Here is a 19090-nt window from a genome sequence, read left to right on the forward strand (position 1 = left end):
GTTTTTTTTTTAATAAAACAATTTTTAAAAGCTTCTTCGATGCCGTATTCAACTCATCTTTGGATTAGAAAAACTGGTTGGACTCTGAAATCAGTTTTCATTGAAAACCACCTGGGCCTCCAAGTCTAGACATTCAGCATCCCACATCAGCCCGACTGCCGTCTCAGAGAACTCAGAAGAGATAAGAGGAAGCTTTGGACGTCAGTGATGTAACTCTTCTTGGAGGACGAGTATTCTAAGGTAGTACACAACGCCGCCTCACTGCAGGTGGATCATGATAGCTCATGAACCAAAAGTGAATCATAAACGCAGCAGATAAAAGCAGACATTTCACAGCAATCACAAAGGAACCAAACATTTGCAAATGCATATCAGTCAAAACAATTTTATTTACATAGCTGACTGAGTTGGACTAAATGTGCTGAATGCATCCATGCGTTTACAGATCCTCTGTAATCTCTAACCACAGCCCTTCATTTCAATAACATACTATTATTATTAATTTACCAAACCACATGAACATAAAGTACATATTTATACACCGCCTCGCACTGCACAACGTCTCCATTTGTAAGTCAAGTTAGCAATCAAGTTATCTTCTTTTTTTTAACGATTCAACCGACAACATGGTGTGACCTTTATACAACGATTAGTCTGCGTTATTATATTGATATTTAAGAGTATGTACACTGAACTACATTTACTGTAATCCAAAGCCTAGAAAGCAATTACTGTGTCCTTTTTTGTATAACAAATCCACACTTAATATATGAAAGCCGATACTGTGGTAAAAACAAACTGCCCATCTCACGTCAGAGAAACAATTAGTTTTTCCCGATTCACCAATTTCCAAGTATTTGAAACACACACTTGCGTTCCAAGCAGCTATAAATGCTGTCGGAGGTTATGATGATAACATCAGGGCCAATATTAGAAAGGAGCACAAACTTGTCTTATCGGTGGCCTGTTGTATGACACAGCTGCTGGGGGCAATACTGTGTGTGTGTGTGTGTGTGTGACAATTCTTTAATCCTAGATTAAAATAACTATACAAAAGACAACAACTCCGTTGTCCTGTCATCATCACCGTACGGTCTGTGTCTGTGGTAAATTTCGATAACCGAAACACTGGTGACGAAAACCTTTTGCAAAACAAACAAGCAAATTAAAAAATGACAATCTAACCGTATGGCTTGTGGTACGCAATTCGAAGCAAGGCAACAAAGGGAAAGTATTAGAGACCGAAAACACTTCAGTGACTGCAGCGCTGGTCCGAAAGGGCCCACAGTCTTGGTGAGCGGTGTGTAGCCGTCGGGGTGAGAGCCTGCTAGGGCTGCGTTAAGGCATGGGGCTTTCTCTGGGCGTCACATGCACACGTTTTTACAGAGGGACGCAGGTGGTCGTAGGGGACGTCATTCGCACCATGAGAGTCGGTCGAAACGCACTGAATTGTTTGGAACTGTTGGGGAAATAGTGTTTCACAATGGACTCCACACAGCAGTTTCACGGGGAGAGGAGAGTGTGTGTGTGTGTGTGTGTGTGTGTGTGCGTGTGTATGTGTGTGGGGGCGGGGGGGTCGCATTTCCAGAGTGATTAAAAGAAGGGAGGGGGGGGGGGGGGCTGTGACACAATTAAGAGTCAGCTCTCAGAGTCAGATATTAATATCCTCTCTTCTTCTTCACCCTTTGTTGTCATGGGTTACCACTGCGTCCTCAACCGGGTGCGTGCATCAAAGTCTCCTCACGCTGCTGTGCTCCTCCACGCACGAGCCTTTCCTCAGCGTGATGTCGTCCACCGCCATCTCGCCGCTCTTGCCCCGGCCGCGCTCCCCCTTCAGGATCACCTGGGGAACGGAACACTGGGTTATTGTTAACTCAGGGGGAAAAACACAGGAGGATGAAGTATTCAGTCATCTCCATCTGAAGGACAGTATCCCCATCCACCCCCTTCTGTTAGGGCCAGCCGAGGGGAACTGGGCTCATCCAACCAGCAGAGGCAGGGGAACTGGGCCCATCCAACCAGTGGAACTAGCCTCGGCTAGGGGAACAGGGCGCAACCAGTGGAGAAAGCCTGAGCTAGGGGAACTGGCTGTAACAACAAAGTGTCCACTTCCACCTCAACTAGCAATCAACTAGCAATCAACAAGACACCAAACCAATAACGAACCAATTCATTAACCAATCAACCCTCAGTGAAACAACGACTGGGAAGGCCGACAATGCTGTTTCAATACAACAATGATCAAATCCAACACGCACAAACAGACATCCACCCCCCCCGGCCCAGGACTCACGCTCTCCAGCCCGGTGCCCCACAGGGTGATCTGGGTGTGCCTCCAGCCGCTGCCCCCCGTCCGGCCCCACACGGCGGGGCTGTACTGCCGGCCCTTCTTCACAAACACCTGCAGCATGCCCACGTGGTGGCCCTCCAGGCTGTGGCGGAAGGACAGGCACAGGTTGCCCTGGTCCCAGGGCGGGGTCAGGGGGAGGACCAGCCGCGCCCCCCGTCCGCTCCTCCTCCGGCTGCCCCCGCCCGCCGCCGCCGCCTCGGGGATGGTGAGGAAGCGTCCCCCTGGGGGAGAGAGGGGAGGGGTCATGGTGAGGGGTTTGAATCCCACTGGGTGGGCACACAAGCTAAGGGATCTTATTGTAATTAAAAACATAGATGATACAAGGAGGTTGACCATTATTGTACCGCTTTTGATAAAACATGATCATCAAATGGCCTATTTCTATATCTATTTTTTTCTGCAACTGTTGAGTACACAGGCATGTATATTATTATTATTTATATTGTATTGTATTTGTTTTGATCCGATCACCTCACATTAAATTACCCACCTGACTTCAATGTCAAAAGTTAATGTAGAATAGAGCTTTTACTTACTTTAAATGTAATATGCATGTAAAGTATATCCCACAAAGATTCATATATTTATATATATAATTATAGTATAGTATAAATTTCCCAATCTTTATTGTAAGGCATAAAAAAGTTGCATATACTCCAGTTCCATTCCACATGTAGTAAAGCCGTGCTTAGTGGGGCTTCAAACCCAAGAGTCAGCGATAAAGGCCAGATGCTCCCTCCCCACCTGCTGGATCAGCGGTGGTCTCCCAGTGCAGGTCTCCGTCTTTGTCCTTGATCCAGCCGCACAACCCCTGGTCAAAAGAGCAGCTCAGATAGCCCAACTCTGAGGAGAAGCAAGAAGAAACAAGCGTCTACGAATCTGGATCCAATCCAAAATTGAAGGAAATGGGAAACTCGTTCACACTTACACAGAGCCAAGTGTCTGGAAATACATCTTTTGATGTGAGCATCCCTATTCATTCAAATGTGTTTCTTAGTATTTTTAGGGACATCACTGGAGAAATAATGATGCTCAGTACAGGGAACTCAAATGAGCATGTATTTAAAATGTTTGTACCGCTCAAACGCCCACACATTTTAAGGGGAATAGTCTGAAAATTCATATTTTCCAGACTTGCACTTGGCATGTATTCATTCAAAATGTGTTTCATCATTCTTTTCTGCCTATTTGCATAACAGTTTATTATGCACAGGTGAAATAAAATTAGAATGTGGAAATAGCTCAGAAATCCAGAATAAAACCAAATGCCTGGGAATGCATGGAGGCGTGTGAATGCATTCAAATGTATTCCTTCAAAAAGCCATTCGTTATTTTTACTTCAGAAAAAAACACTTACAGCGTACGATAAGCACCGCACAGTAAATAGGAAATCACATGAGCATTCATGTAAGATGTTTAAACAAAGCACCACTCCACATCCAAATGACTTCTTGACGTCTGAAATCATTAAAGCGCCAAGGCTAAACATAAACATCACGTGGTGACACTCAAGTGTGTGGGGGCAATGGCTGCACCTGTGTGTATTCAATACAGAGGAATCTACAGCACCTAACACGCACCACACCCTGTAGCCCATATCCTCATTCAGCCCCCCCGCGCCAAATTAACCTATTGCTCCCACCAATGTGTTGTAGACAGCAAGAAGACGAAGAAGAAGAAGAAGACGAAGAAGAAGAAGAGAAGAAGAAAGACAAGGAGAAGGAGAAGGAGAAGAAGAAGCTGGAGAAGAAGATGGAGAGGAAGAAGAGGCGCTGGTGGAAGCCAGATGTCCTGTGTCCTCGGTGGGCCTCACTATCATGTATATTCCCGTCGCCGGGGCAATGCCTGCCTGATGGATTGTGCGCCGCTGCCTTGCCTTCCAGGGCCGATGTTAGTCATCCGCCGTGGTTTGAGGTGAGGGTGGGTGGTGGTGTGTGTGGGGGGGGGGTGGGGTTGGCGACGGTGTCTACCTGGGTGCTGATGGGCGTCGGCCCCGGGCCGGTCCTCTCTGGGTTGGTCGTTAGGCTCGTCCGCCGTGTTCCCCAGCTCGATGTCAAAGTCCAGGCCCCCCACCGCCGTGTTGTGGTCGTGGTTCCGTGGAACTGAGGAGGAATAATAATAATAATAACGACAATTACAGCGCAATTACAGCGCAATCCATGCGTCAACGTCTGGAGTGTCTGCTATTACATTCACGTTGCGTTTATGATTCTGCTTCTCGTAGCTCATATAAAGATATATTGTTTTCTATTTATGTTTTCTTCTTAGTCTTATTTTAAATGTGTCTATAATTTGATTCTATGAATTGTGTTGCTGTACTTCCAACTATAGCAGCCATCTGCGGTTAATAAAGTACATTTAACTGTAGCAGAAGAAGAATAGGGACAAGAACCAGGTAGTAGATTCATAAACAGTGAAAAGGCCATTTAGAGATGGTTGTTAAAGGAAAACACTGTCTGTTAGATCAAAGCATCATAACCATCTCTCCTGGCTCCGCTAAAACATCCATTACTGACATCATTTGTCAAAATTACTTTGTTGTGCTGATTCTGCTGAAGAACATTTAGCATGAGGACTGACTGCCACACCTGCTATCTGCATAGACGCGCACAAAATTCTCTCTTTCTCTCTACAATTCCACTACCAAATTACTGTGTGTTCTGTTCGCTTACAAAAACTGAAGTTTGGAAAAGTGATGAGACAGCAGCTGGAATGCTTTCTGGGGCAATGCTGTATCAAAAATGCAGTAAAAAGTTGGTAGGTAAATATGCACACGCACAAACACAACCTCCATTAAAGCAACACCATAAGTACATAACCCCTGGATTACATTTTTTTGGTCAGCATTTATTGGATTACATTCATGAGGGTCCTTTTTAAAATCTTGTAAAATGAATGGGCTAAAGACCTCACACGCTTAAGACTCAATTAAAATAACGTCGACATCATATCATGGTTTGAATTCCAGGAGCAGTTTGGCTGAAGCACTGTTTTTAATATTGGACCTTGGCACACACACACACACACACACACAACTGAAATAGCTTCTGAGGTCATTCAACCGATTGCCCCTCCGGCCAGGATGTTCAAATTAAAGGTTGGCTGATCCTGGGGAGGTTAATTCAACGGTTGAAAGGTTAAAAGATGGTCAAGTTACGTTCCATGGCTGCAATATATATAAAAAAGAAGAAGGATCTGATTTCTAGACGACTTCCACAAAAAAACAATTGCACACCAGTCATGGTCCCTTGCGGGATAGCTTAATTTACCTTGCAATTTCCTTACTACATCTCTTTGTGAGGCTGCATTGGCCTTGGTGTGTAGCTAGGAAGCAGCGTTGGAGCGACACCCGCAGTTCATTCACCGTGTTCAAGGATAGATCACATCTCCCTGCGAAGGTTAATGGGTTCCTGTCTGCAGAGAGATTCCCTGTACACACGGCAGGGTCAAGACCCCGAGATTTACTGTCCCCACTTCTCTTCTCCATCCTCATAAAGAACACAATGTCTAAACAGGATGCGGTGTGTGTGTGTGTGTGTGTGTGTGTGTGTGTGTGTGCGTGTGTGTGTGAGTGAATGTTTCTGCATATGTTTGTGTGTGTCTGAGTGTGTGTGCATATCTGTGTGTGTGCATGTGAGTGAATGTGTCTGCATTTCTTTGTATGTGACAGCATGCGTGTGTGTGTGTGTGAGTGAATGTGTGAGCATGTTTGTGTGTGTGTGTGTTTGTGTGTGTGTGTGTTTGTGTGTGTGTGTTTTTGTGTGAGCATGTGTGTGTGCGTGATTGAATGTTTGAGTGTGTGTGTGTGTGTGTGTGTGTGTGTTTTTCTGTGTGAGCATGTTTGTTAGCATGAATGAATGTGTGAGCATGTTTGTGTGTGTGCGTGTGTGCGTGCGTGCGTGCGTGTGTGTGTGTGGGGGGGTGTGTATGTGTGATTATCTACTCCCAGAATCTCTCCAGACTTTATTAAATATTTCACTGCCAATTTTTGCAAGAGGAGTGATGGCTCAGAAGAATAATTACCGTCAGCAGCTCTCATTAGCTGAAGCTAAAACGTCACTTTAAAATGGACCCAACATATGTGTCCTTAAACAGATGGTTGATACAAATATGGTATAAAAAATGACGAGGACTGGGTTGGCTGTGAGTTTTAGGAGAGACTACTCGAGAAACATGACATTTTACACCAAGTGAAAATGGATATTATTCATAACCTGCACTATCCTCAACATTCACGTCAGTCTGTTATCGCTTTTTTTTTTTTTTTTTACAAATTTAAATAGTATATCATGAAACATGGAGGTCCAACAGAACTTGGTAGGCTTTATGATCAAACTAGAAAAGGGAAAAAGGTAAATTGGCTGACATCATTATAGAAAGAAGACAGAAGAGAACAAAGCAACTCAAAACTAAATGAGTGCAGAGAAGAGAATTTTAAGGAGCATGTATTATGGTCTTTAAACCACTCTGGTGAAAATCTTAGAGAATTCACTTGGAACATAACGTAGTCTATGTTACAACACAAAGCATGAAAACAAACCATTAAAGAAATATCCGAAATGGAAATAATTGGAGATTGGGTAGAATTTTGTGTAGAGATTGTGGAGAATAGAATTAAAGAAAGGAGAATAAATATAAATCTGCGTCACATAAAGGATTCAGCAAAACAAACTATATCTCACTGAAGCAAAAACCAAATCATGAAATGAACTTTAGCAAGAAATTACCCTTTTTTTTACAAGGAAATTCACAATGCTCTACCCCAGATAACATTATCTCAGCCCCTGCAGTCCTGCACAACACCAACTCGCAAATGCGTATTAGTCAGGAACAGCTCAGTTCAATTTCTATTTCCGAAGTACGTTATCTACATGCGCAGACCAAAATGCCTCTGGAAGCAATTGGAAGGACCGACAACCAATCAGAGCAACAAAACGTGTGATATATCAGTGGCAGCCATCTTGGTTGTTTATGAAAATGCCTCAATGGCGCTCCCATAGAACCCACTTCTGTACGGTCAACGTATGAAACCCGCCCTGTATTGTTGTGATTGGCTCGACCATATTGTTGTGATTGGCTGAGTCTTCTCTTTCCAGGCGGGGGCCAGAAGCAGATGAGATGAGCAAACACAACATGAGCTCGCAGATTAATCGGGGTCCCAGGCTAGTCCTACTATTTCGTAGCAGAACTTCTGGGGGGGAGGCGGCAAAAAGCTGGGGTCACAACTGAAAGAGGCGGAATTACACCTAGTTCTCTGTTTTGTTTTCCAAAACTTCGATTTCCAAAACTTTTTCCGAGTAGATGAAGCTTTCGGAAGTGGAATCGTATTTCTACACTGGCCAGTCTTCACAGTGTTCAATCGAAAATCTTTACAGACACTATTACTAGTCTACTATTGCTTGACAATGTTTGTCGACGCCTCCAGCAAAAAATGATTTGGTCGAAAATAAATAAGAAGCGAATGTCAGCGAAGCGAATGACAGCGAAGCCCCCCGTTTATCCAGATTTGAGCTGGCCTGCTTTCAGACATGACATTATTATCTCAAGTCTGATTTGTAGAACTAAAGTTAATGCTATTTGACTACCTTGGAAGTGAATGGATCCCCGAAAAAAACATTTTGGAGGTTTTAGTGGAGTACAATCCAAATCCTGTGGCTTGATGACTCTAAATGACCACAGGACCTGAGTCATTTCATCCAAGCTAAACTTTAGCTCTTCACTACTCCCATTAAATCACCATCACGACAGGGTTCATTAATATACAACCGAAAAAACAAAGTTTAATCCCCCCCCCCCCCCCCCACAGCATGAAAACGAATATGTTAACGATGTGGAACTAATGAACTGCATCGTGAATGCGCTTTCCTCACTCACACTGTTTTGAAACGACTCAAGCCGCACAGCCAATGCTGAGTGGGGCGGCAACGCAGGGCTCTGCCCACCAGCTTATGGATGTGAGCCGTCAGGGGTTAAACCTAATGCTCTTTAGCCACGCTCTCCGACTGCCAAGCGGCCACTTGGCTCTCCCACCGTTATACACGGCGCACGGGGTGATGTTTCAATACCACAAATAGTTTTTCATATTATTACTTCATTACTGAAAATGGAAATTCTTATTTTTAAAGATACATTCACAGAATTTATTTTAGATACGAGCGATCAAAAAAGATGGAGAGAAGATGGAAGGAAACAAAATAAAATTATATAAAAGCCTTTAACGAGCCCTTCTTAGAAAATCAGTCTAATTCGGTCAGTCTTCATTTACAAGCTGTAAACTGTGCTTGAACTCTGTTAAACTCCTCCAGTGTCTAACATGAGCCTCTTCAGTGATATCTATCAGAGGAAGAAGAGTTTGTGTGTGTGTGTGTGTGTGTGTATGTGTGTGTGTGTGTGTGTGTGTGTGTGTGTGTGTGTGTGTGTGTGTGTGTGTGTGTGTGCGGGTGTCCAGGTCCCCCCAGACCACGGACCCCAGAGCTCAGAGAGGTGGTCTGGCTGTCTGAGGAATCTGGAAGTGGAGAGGTCACAGGCTCGCACCAGACTCTCCAGTAATCCCAGGCATCCAGCTCGGTGTGTATGTGTGGGTTTGTGTGAATGTCTGTGTGTGCATGTGCGTGTGTGTGTGTGTGTGTGTGTGTGTGCGTGTGTGTGCGTGTGTGTTTGTGTGTGTGTGTGCGTTTGCGTGTATGTGTGCATATGTGTGTGTGCGTCCATGTGTGTATGAAACAACTCAAAATCCCAGCTGCAAAAACGTATTAAAACTGATTGAATTGGTAATAAATTATCAAAACATACATCCATTTCTTAGCTTCATGTACTCTGATGTGATCTCGATTGAATGATACCTGGGCTGTCTGCTTGCCAACTCTAATGTCTAAGTGTCCGGACAGCAAACACTGACAAATGACCAAAACAACACTTTCTTTGCCCTCCGTTCAATCAAGCCAAAGTAGCCCCTGTATTTAGGCTGAAGGAATTGCATTAATCACACTTTAAACACACTTGCTACCAGACACTGTGATAGCAATCTGGAGCGCATGGGTGTCCACAAATAGCCTCTCTTCTTTGTTGCACTGCGCTTCGAAAACAAAGTGGATGAATGTGATTTTCCTCCAGATTGCCTCGCTGTCCTGTGAGCTTGCCTTTTGACCTCTTCGTGTTTGTTGCAGGGCAAATGTTCGTAAGGTCGACAAGGCTTTAAGCTCCGGGGGGGGTTCTCCTCATGCTGCTGGGTTGACAAGCAAACAAGCTTTAATCCATTGGAAAGGCTGCCTCTATTCTCCAGTCATTTCAACAGACTGGCGGAGAAGATTGTAGGAGTGCAGTGAGCAGAGCCTGGAGAGACCTTCTGTTTAGCAGACGTGTTCCCTGAGGTTTCGATTTGTCTTTGACACACGTTGACATTTTACGAAAACACTCTTTTCACAGAGACTTGCGGCGAAGCAATAATTTGCCGTGAGCTATTTTTTATAGAGATGGGTAATAGATGGCTCAATTATTTAGAGTGACCGAGAAATCACAATTATTGCATAAAAGTCGGGTTACTTTGACATCTGCACTGTCTAAATGTTTGTTAACACGTAAAAGTAGAACAGGAAGTGTCTCTTATACTTCCAAATCACATTAAATGCAAAGCTCGTTTTTCTGACATGCCTCACGTATTCTAGTTTAATAGTAAAGCGGTTTGATAGACTCTACCAACCATTCACTCTAGGATTTTACTGGTCTCACATCTTAATGACAAAATCTCAGGAGAGAAGTCAGGGATCCTATTAATCAAGCAGCCCTGGATTGACGTCTCTGTTGTGGCAGACAGTTGTTCGTTAAATATTCCTCCTGCCATTCTTGGTTCTTAACGATGTTGCCGCTGCCTGGCCAAGTGACTTGGAGTCACCGTTTCTCACATCCAACACCCGTTTGTGCTCTCCCATTTTGGGATCAGGTCCAAGGGGAACTGTGTGAGGGGGCTTTGATGCCTTCTGTGAGTCCTTGGTTTCTGTGCACTAACCAGGCTCTGTGAATGGTTGCCTGACCAAGAAACAACACGGCTAGTCGAGGAAAAGACGAACAATCCTGTAGACTAATCATTGGGTCCCTATTATTTTGAGTCTACTTGAAGGTTTTTAACAAATGGCTTTTCAAGAGTTGGAAAATAAGTGGTCACCTGAAGGCGGTGACTAGCGAAACGTTTTTTTTTAGGATTAGATGAAGAGCAACACAAACACGTTTCACAAACACACAGACACACACACACATGCACGCACACTCGCATGCACAGACACACATAGACACACAGACACACACACACACAATCTCACACACACACACACACACACACACACACACACACACAGCCTGTTGGAGGTTAATTTTACTGCATGCAGGCTGATGACAGAAATGAGCTCATCATGACATCAGTGCTCCAGTTTACATCGTTCAGATTACAGTCTTTTAAAGAGTAACCCAACACCAACCATCTAAACTCAGTAACAGCTCCGTCTATGGAGAAACATAGAGTACTGCAGCCCAAACCGCTAGCAGTCGTCATATATACGGTGTAGCAATGGCAAGTAACACATCTTGGTTCTAATTTCAACCAATCAGAATACAGGAATGGTATGTGTTTGGTTGTGCTTCCTGAATATAAAAAACAAATACATTCAACTATTTGTCACACTATGACCCTAAATGTTCGTAAGTTAACATCTCGTACCAAGGTTGGAAATAAACGATAACTTCTTAGGCTTCCCTTATCTAGTTACAAAAATGTTGATTCAGGCATGCATTAAGCTTTTTGGCTTTGATGAAGCAACTGTTGATTCAGTAGAAGGATAAACACTTTTTAAATCTAATTGGTGTAAGAGCAATCAGAGATTGTATCTTGACAGATGGATGAACAGCACGTCGGACTGGACGTGTTTACATACTAGTCCCTCTGCATGCTGTCGCCAAGAACATTATGAAGTAAAGGATCCAACAGGTGGCAAAACAGTCTAATTGTATTGCTTTATGCCTTACTATTTCTGATTAGTAAAGCATGATTTCTTGAGTTGATAATGGTTAATTAAAAGAAAATCAAGTGCATCCAAATAAGAGCCCTTTCAAAACTGAAATTACTATAAGGTTTGATGTGTCCTTACTTTTATCTGTATTTAGTCTTTTAATCTTATATTTTAGTTAATGTTATATTAATAATACATATGGGTGTATTGGAATTACAATAGTAATGCCATTCATAATTGAAATATGCAAATTGCCATCGGGCCAGTATAAATGTTTAATTGAAACCTTCAAGATATTATATTTTAATGGCCCCCATATGCACATTATGCAAATTATGAAGGATGGCCCTTTGCTTTTTCCTAGGACTGATTACTGCGGAAATGTGAAATAGATGCACTACTTGAATAACGCCAGCCAACACTAGGCTTGAACTACAATTGTCTATTGGATTCAAGCCTTACACATTAATGCCCTACTTACTCAGATATGTTACATTCTGCGGATTCAAAAACTGCATTATTAGCAACACATAAGAATAAGCAATAAGTATTTGAAGTGTTGTGGACAATACAATGAGTACCTGTTCATACATTATTCACTGTTGTTATTAAAAAACAAAACAATAAAAAACGCCCTACAAGAGGTTAAAGACTACGATATACTTTACATAAGGAAACCACGCCTTTCATGACTGAAATGTGCAACAAGGAAAGGAGCTCTTACTGTGGACGTCTCCTCTCTGCCTGGTCACCTCCTTCCCGATGCTGTTGTCTACGGGCGTGGCCGGCAGGGCCCGCCTGGTCGGGGCCACCGTGGGTACTTTGGGGGCCAGGGGAGGTGGGGGTGGTGGCGGAGGTGGTGCAGTTGCCGGGGGCGACGTTGCCGGCAGCCGCCTGGGCGGCACGTAGGGCTTGTGGGGGACCGCCGGCGGCCTGCGGGTGGGAATGACGGGCCTCCGGGTGGGAATGACGGGCCTCCGGGTGGGAATGAAGGGCCTCCGGGTGGGAACCAGGGGCTTGTGTCTCATCGGGGTGACCCTCTTTGGAGGGGATGACTTTGTGGTGGTGGTGGTGGTTGTGGTGGTGGTGGTGCTGATGGTGGTGGTCCTGGGTTTGACGTAGGGTATTCTCTTAGGCGTCACCGGCGGGCGGAGGGTAGTGGTGGTCCGTCGCTGGTCCACGTCGGGCAGGTGGTTGTGGTGGTTCGGGGGTGGGGTCCCGGGTCTTCCGGGGGAGATGAACACCTTGGGCACGGCTGCAGGGATCAGGGGAATAAAGATGGAGGGAAATATGCGAAGGTGAATGGGCTGTACTGTAATGTTCTTAAAGTTTATACAGAAAGGCCAAAAAGATTTCCTCAGATTACAGATTCACCCTCCCCTGAGAAGAACTTGATTCAGTCGCTGCTATCATTAAAAGGTGTCATCAGATGTAACATAGTTATAACACCTTGACTTTCATACAGGCTTCACTCTGCCTTGATTTGCGATGCCTTCCCTGCAGGCTTTTTGTGGTGTTAAAGGCTGTCTGCTTAAGACAGCCTTTAAAATCTCCCCCTCACTTTGCTGCTGTCCTCAGTGCCCTAATATCTTCCCTCCTATTGTTCCTGCACACCGGAACATTCTTCAGGTTCCAGAGAGTAGAATGAGGGGGAGAGAGGGTAGGAAACTCAGAGGGGGGCTTGGGGAGTGAGGACGGATGAGGGGAACGGGGATGGAACTCAGCGTGCTCTTAGGTTACGTGGGGAAGCAGGCTTTGATATCCGATACACAGATAGCTCATAGCTCGTAGCCCCGGTTCCTAAAGCACTTCTGTTTTACACCCTTTGGGCAGGTGACCAATTGCGTGAGCCATTGCCGGGGGGCTCTGTAGGGGGCTCTGCAGTGTTTAATGGCGGGACTGACAGGGGGGGGGGGGGGGGGTCGCTGTGCCAGACGGATTGGCCTTGCACTTTTTTTTATTTTATACGTCTTCTGATTAAGAATCCGTGGAAACAATAATCGTGAATAATTTAGACTGTGGCAAACACACCAGTGATGGGAGGGGACCAGGGTTTATGAGATGTGTCACATAGTGAGGGAGGGAGCGAGAGAGGGGGAGAGAGACAGAGAGAGAGAGAGAGAGAGAGAGAGAGAGAGAGAGAGAAAGAGGGGGGGAGAGAGAGAGTCAGAGAGAGGGAGAGAGATAGAGACATAGTGAGAGAAGGGGGGAGAGAGAGAGGGGGACAGAGAGACATAGGGGGAGAGGGAGAGAGAGAGAGAGAGAGAGAGAGAGAAAGAGAGAGAGAGAGAGGGAGAGAGATAGAGACATAGTGAGAGAGGGGAGAGAGAGAGAGAGAGAGAGAGAGAGAGAGAGAGAGAGAGAGAGAGAGACAGAGACAGAGAGAGGGGGGGTGGAGAGAGAGCGAATGAGAGAGAGTCCGAGACATGCTGGCCTTGAGGACAAACTGGCAGGGAAAAGCAACATCCACCATCTAAAAAAATCATTACTGTCGGAGCTGAGACGCGACAGAGTCATCAGAAGGAAAGAAACGAGGGTATGTTGCTTGCCTTGAAACATAACACATGTCATTTCTAGGGGGATTTGGTCCATTAAGGCGTTTCACTGGTTTATCATGTTGGACAGCTGTAATGGCTGTCCGACATGATGAACCAGCGAAACACAGAACACAGAAAGGTCTGAACACTGTGGGTTCTGAGATCGGGAACGCCGGTCTGCCACCGCTCCGACTACATCTTGGACTACACCTCTTCACTTCTTCTTACAACCATTGGGAAGACAGAGAAAGAGAAAGAAAGAGAAAGGAAGAGAGGGAGAGAAAGAAAGAAAGCAAGAAAGGGATGAATAATGAAAGAGAAATAAAGAGAACGGAAAATAGGTGGCGAACCAGTTTCCCCCGTGGGCATGGGAACCAAGAGGGTTGAATGCTTACGTTTGCAGTACTGGCCCATCCCCCCGTAGCCGCCTTTACATTTGCACTTAAAGGACCCCGGCGTGTTGTAGCATGTAGCGTAGCTCCCGCAGTCGCTCCGGCCTGAAGAGCACTCATCCACATCTGAAAAGCGGTCAGAACAAAAGTTCACCAGACAATACCGGGTTGTTTGTTCACACTGCTTCCTGCACCTCCCTGCTCCTCCAGATGCAGAGAGCTCACCGGAGGCAGAGAACCACCAGAATATCTAGCATTATTGGTTAGCCTGAAAACATGTTTTTGGGTGATGTTAAAATTCCAAAAAAGTTCAGACCTTAAAGGTTACATTTTACTCTTCCAAGACTTTTAGGAAAGAGTCATAACCCTTATTATTTTTACTGTAATTTTAAATCACATCTATTTATTACTGAAACATAATATATACACAGCCCCTTCCATGTAAGCAGCAAGTCTGAACCGGGACCCTTTGAACCCTGAACCCAGGTCACGCTGTTCCAGTGGTGTTAGTAACACAGTAGGCCTACCTCGACACTGGTACTTCCCGCCGATGTACTGCAGGTCGAACCCTTCGTGACATTTGCAGATGTAGCTCCCAAACGTGTTGATGCACTTCCTGAAGCGGGGACACACCGCTATCCCCGTGGCACACTCGTCCACGTCTGAAACAACAACAGCACTTGGTCTTACCGTGTTGGCAAGGAAGGGCTTAAGAACTCCAACAAATAACACAGTTTTTGAAATGCTAATACATATCCCAAATAAACCCCCTGGAAGGTAGCGTGCTTTGGAGTGCATGACCTTCCCTTTCCACCCTTGATCTGTATTCATTTATGAACACGGCGGGTTGTATCAGGTCATATATTCCCTGGAATTACCCTGAACAATGCTTTGATTCATTATTGAAGCTCCCTCTATTGGCTTTAATGTTGATCACCTCTAGGGGCCCCACACCGGGACATAAATATTTAGCACCTGGAGTGGGAGAGGAGACTTCCACCTTAGACGGTGAATCTCAGACACAGTCAGTCAGAGGTGGAGCCCGTGGGGACGTCTCTCCTATTTATTTACTTTTTCTTCCTCTCCCGACGACGGAACAAAATGCAGAGTCTGGTTTAACCAGGCAATTAATTTAGTTCAGAGGGGTCTGACCCAGAGGTCAACGCCGTGCATAATGAATGCTGAAGTTGACGTTGACGTTATAATTAGCATGTTCTCAACATGTTGCGCTGATTTATGCTAATGGTTATCTCATCCTCAATCTACTGCCGGTTTGAACATAGACGCGCTTTGTGGTTGCAGGAAGCGATGTAGCTACATATCTATGTGTAGATGTGTATCTGCATGGCGGTATCTGTGTGTAGCATAAGTGTTCAGCCCGCAGCTAACGCAGCCAGCTTTTGACCTGCGGGTTATCTTTAACCTATACGCCCGTAGCTTGAACCTAAAGCAGATGACAGTGGCTTCCCCAGAGTCTCTCACAACAGTTTAAACAACATCTAACCTAGTCTATCCAGATGAATAGACTGTTTATTGATATATCGATAGAGTGTCTCAGTTTTTATTTTGGTGAAGAATTCTTTCATGGTAAAAACCTTCTGAACAAAGTTGTCTTTCAAGGCAAGGCTTGACAAAAGCTCTATTTTTTTGATATTGCACTTCCATCTATATGTTGATATATCCTGAGGGTAACCTTGGTGACCATGATGTTAATACTAACATGCTGAAGTGGCCTGCTTCACTGTGGCTAAGCACTTAGATTCACAGGATACACAGAAACTGTCACCAACAAAAATAATGGTTCCAGTTTTCATATTGTTTTGTATTTTCGCCAGCTGAGTGCCTGGGGCTCCTGTAGCTCTCTTCCATTGTCTGAGATTAATGTTGTGGCTGATTCAGTCCCCCCGCCCCCCGCCTCCCCCCACTCACAAGCAGGGACCACAGACCCCCCCTAACAGTCAGCTCCAGGACACCCTGTATTTAAACCTGACACTGGGGTCACTGCCTCAATTTGTACCCTTCCGTCTGTGCGTTGAGTACCTGGTTGATTTAAATGCAAAGTGGAAGAGGAACAAAGGGGGAAGATCCAAGATGGCATGTAGATGTGGTAGGTGGTGTGATCTCACCCAGAAGGGAACCACACTCCACTGAGCATCGTCAGTTGGTGAAGCTCAGGGTGACAGTGAACTCTGCATAAATGTGCTACTTGCCAGTCTGTCTCTGAAAGAATCTTAGGATTTTGGATGTATTTTGGTTGGTGAGGAATATAATCCATTTGGTTTGCATACTGTTTTACCATGCTCTGGGCTTCTGTTTATCACATATTCATTTTCTTCAAGAGAAAATTCCTTTCATTCCATGACAACAGACGCTTCTGTTGACATATTTATCATCGCTAATCACTATTTTTCCTTGCATTTAATCACTCTCGCTTTTCATAAGGGTGCAATATAAACACCCTTATGAAAAGCGTGTTTATTAGAATCATAGTGATGGATCAGATTCATAGTGATGATTAGAGCATCACTATGATTCTAATCCTATAACCTCGCCTTTTCTGTTCTGTTCTGGCAGCCCGGCGGGCCACCCACCACCGGCCCCCTCTGGCTCCAGCGGGGCCGAGCCCTTCATGGAGGTACGGAGCTGTGAGGGATGATGAAGCAGGACATACCCACGCAGGTCCTCCCGTCGGGCCCCAGCTGTAGCCCTGGCGATGGACACTGACAGCGGACCTCCCCCTTGGACACGTCGCAGCCGTACTGGCAGTTGGCCATGCCGCACGTACGGGCACCTGGCGGGGAGGGGGGGGGGGAGAGAGCAAAACAGCACACATGCCACAACACAGAGTTAGGGTTTTACATGTCATGGAGTTATAGCACATTTTCAGCTTTACCGAAATCTCTCTCTCTCTCTCTCTCTCTCTATATATATATATATATATATATGTATATATATTGCAGCTCTCTTCCACATAGAAAAGGGCAAATATATATATTTTATATATATATTATTATTTTTCATTTCCTATCTCTTTCTCTCTCGTATATATCATTGTGCACATATATACACACTTGTGTTCAGACTTCATTGAATAATATGACGTTCACATAATATCCTGCGAGCCACTCACTCCCTGAGTGTCTCACACTTATTTCTCTCCTTCACCTCCTGCTCCTCCTCCTCCTCCTCCTCCTCCTCCTGCTCTCACGGTCACCCTGACCCACACTAGACCCTCCCTGCCCTCCAGAGCAGACCAAAGCGTTTCCCGCCCTCACCTCCTCCATCAACACATTGTTTCCCTGCACCGCTGCCCGCTGCTCATGGGAAACTCGAGTGCCCCGAAGGAGCACATTTCTCTTGCCTCTTTCAATATCCTCAAACCACAGCCAGGAAATTAAACCCGCTGCTGCTGCCTCTGCTACTGCTGCTGCTACTGCTGCTGCCTCTGCTACTGCTGCTGCTGCTGCTACTGCTGCTGCTGCTGCTACTACTGCTGCTGCTGCTGCTGCTGCTGCTGCCTCTGCTACTGCTGCTGCTGCTGCTGCTGCTGCTGCTGCTGCTGCTGCCTCTGCTACTGCTGCTGCTGCTGCTGCTGCTGCTGCTACTGCTGCTGCTGCTGCTGCTGCTGCTGCTGCTGCCTCTGCTACTGCTGCTGCTGCTGCTACTGCCTCTGCTACTGCTGCTGCTGCTGCTACTGCTGCTGCTACTGCTGCTGCTACTGCTGCTGCTGCTGCTACTGCTGCTGCTACTGCTGCTGCTGCTGCCTCTGCTACTGCTGCTGCTGCTGCTACTGCCTCTGCTACTGCTGCTGCTGCTGCTACTGCTGCTGCCTCTGCTACTGCTGCTGCTGCTGCTGCTGCTACTGCTGCTGCTACTGCTGCTGCTGCTGCCTCTGCTACTGCTGCTGCTGCTGCTACTGCCTCTGCTACTGCTGCTGCTGCTGCTACTGCTGCTGCTACTGCTGCTGCTGCTGCCTCTGCTACTGCTGCTGCTGCTGCTACTGCCTCTGCTACTGCTGCTGCTGCTGCTACTGCTGCTGCTACTGCTGCTGCTACTGCTGCTGCTGCTGCTACTGCTGCTGCTACTGCTGCTGCTGCTGCTACTGCTGCTGCTGCTGCTACTGCCTCTGCGGCGGTTGCGGCGGCTCTTGCTCGCCTCCCCTCACTGCAGGCACTCTGGCTCTCACTCCATTGTGTGTGTGTGTTTTATTTCCATCTTTCTTTTTTGGGTGAGAGAGGCAAAGGGCCCTGATTAAATGCTACAGTGATCTATCGATCCAAACGGGAGAGAGGAGAGGAGTGAGTGGAAGTGGTGTTTTACACTATCATCATACACCATCACCGCCGCCACAACAGCATTGTGGGAAACGGCGCTGGGGAAACGATTTTCTTTTTACATGACAAGATTCAAAGTCATTCCGTGGTGGAAGAAATTGGGAAGAAATTTGTGTGATTTAAAAGTAGGAATTTATTTAGTTTTCTTCTTCCTTTTTATGCCCCTGACGATATGGATTTAAAGTCAGGCTGTTCAGATGGTGGGGAACAAATCGAATACAAATAATTTAGAGGAAAAGGAGCCAAATATAATTCATGTACAGAAAGACACCATCTCCTTTAATCATGATAGGATTGGTGAGACCTGCCAATACAGCACAAGAGTAAACCTCAAAGCTTTGGAACCAATATCCATTTATTTTTGAAGTTTTATTCTTTGCAGGTGTTTTTATCAGGACCCCTGAGCGGCTCCCAGCTGATGAGTGATCAGAACGCGGAGCGCTTTAATTGAAACGTTCAATCAGGCGCTTATGAGGCC

General features: G+C 45.7%; 1 protein-coding gene across 3 annotated transcripts in view; it reads right to left on the reverse strand.

The window, feature by feature from the left end:
- Positions 1-403: 403 nt before the first annotated feature.
- npnta (nephronectin a) overlaps positions 404-19090 on the reverse strand; it is a 46330-nt gene continuing 27643 nt past the window's right edge. For all 3 annotated transcript variants that reach the window (XM_079729590.1, XM_079729589.1, XM_079729591.1), the window contains 8 exons: positions 16950-17069; positions 14806-14940; positions 14282-14404; positions 12074-12604; positions 4321-4452; positions 3095-3193; positions 2294-2571; positions 404-1843 (listed from right to left, as the gene is read on the reverse strand). In XM_079729590.1, the coding sequence (XP_079585716.1) occupies positions 1730-1843; positions 2294-2571; positions 3095-3193; positions 4321-4452; positions 12074-12604; positions 14282-14404; positions 14806-14940; positions 16950-17069 (1532 nt within the window). In that variant the 3' untranslated portion in view covers positions 404-1729. The remainder of the gene's footprint in view (positions 1844-2293; positions 2572-3094; positions 3194-4320; positions 4453-12073; positions 12605-14281; positions 14405-14805; positions 14941-16949; positions 17070-19090) is intronic.

The sequence above is a fragment of the Pollachius pollachius genome (genome assembly GCF_949987615.1).
Source record: "Pollachius pollachius genome assembly, chromosome: 2".
In the NCBI taxonomy this organism is placed as follows: Eukaryota; Metazoa; Chordata; class Actinopteri; order Gadiformes; family Gadidae; genus Pollachius; species Pollachius pollachius.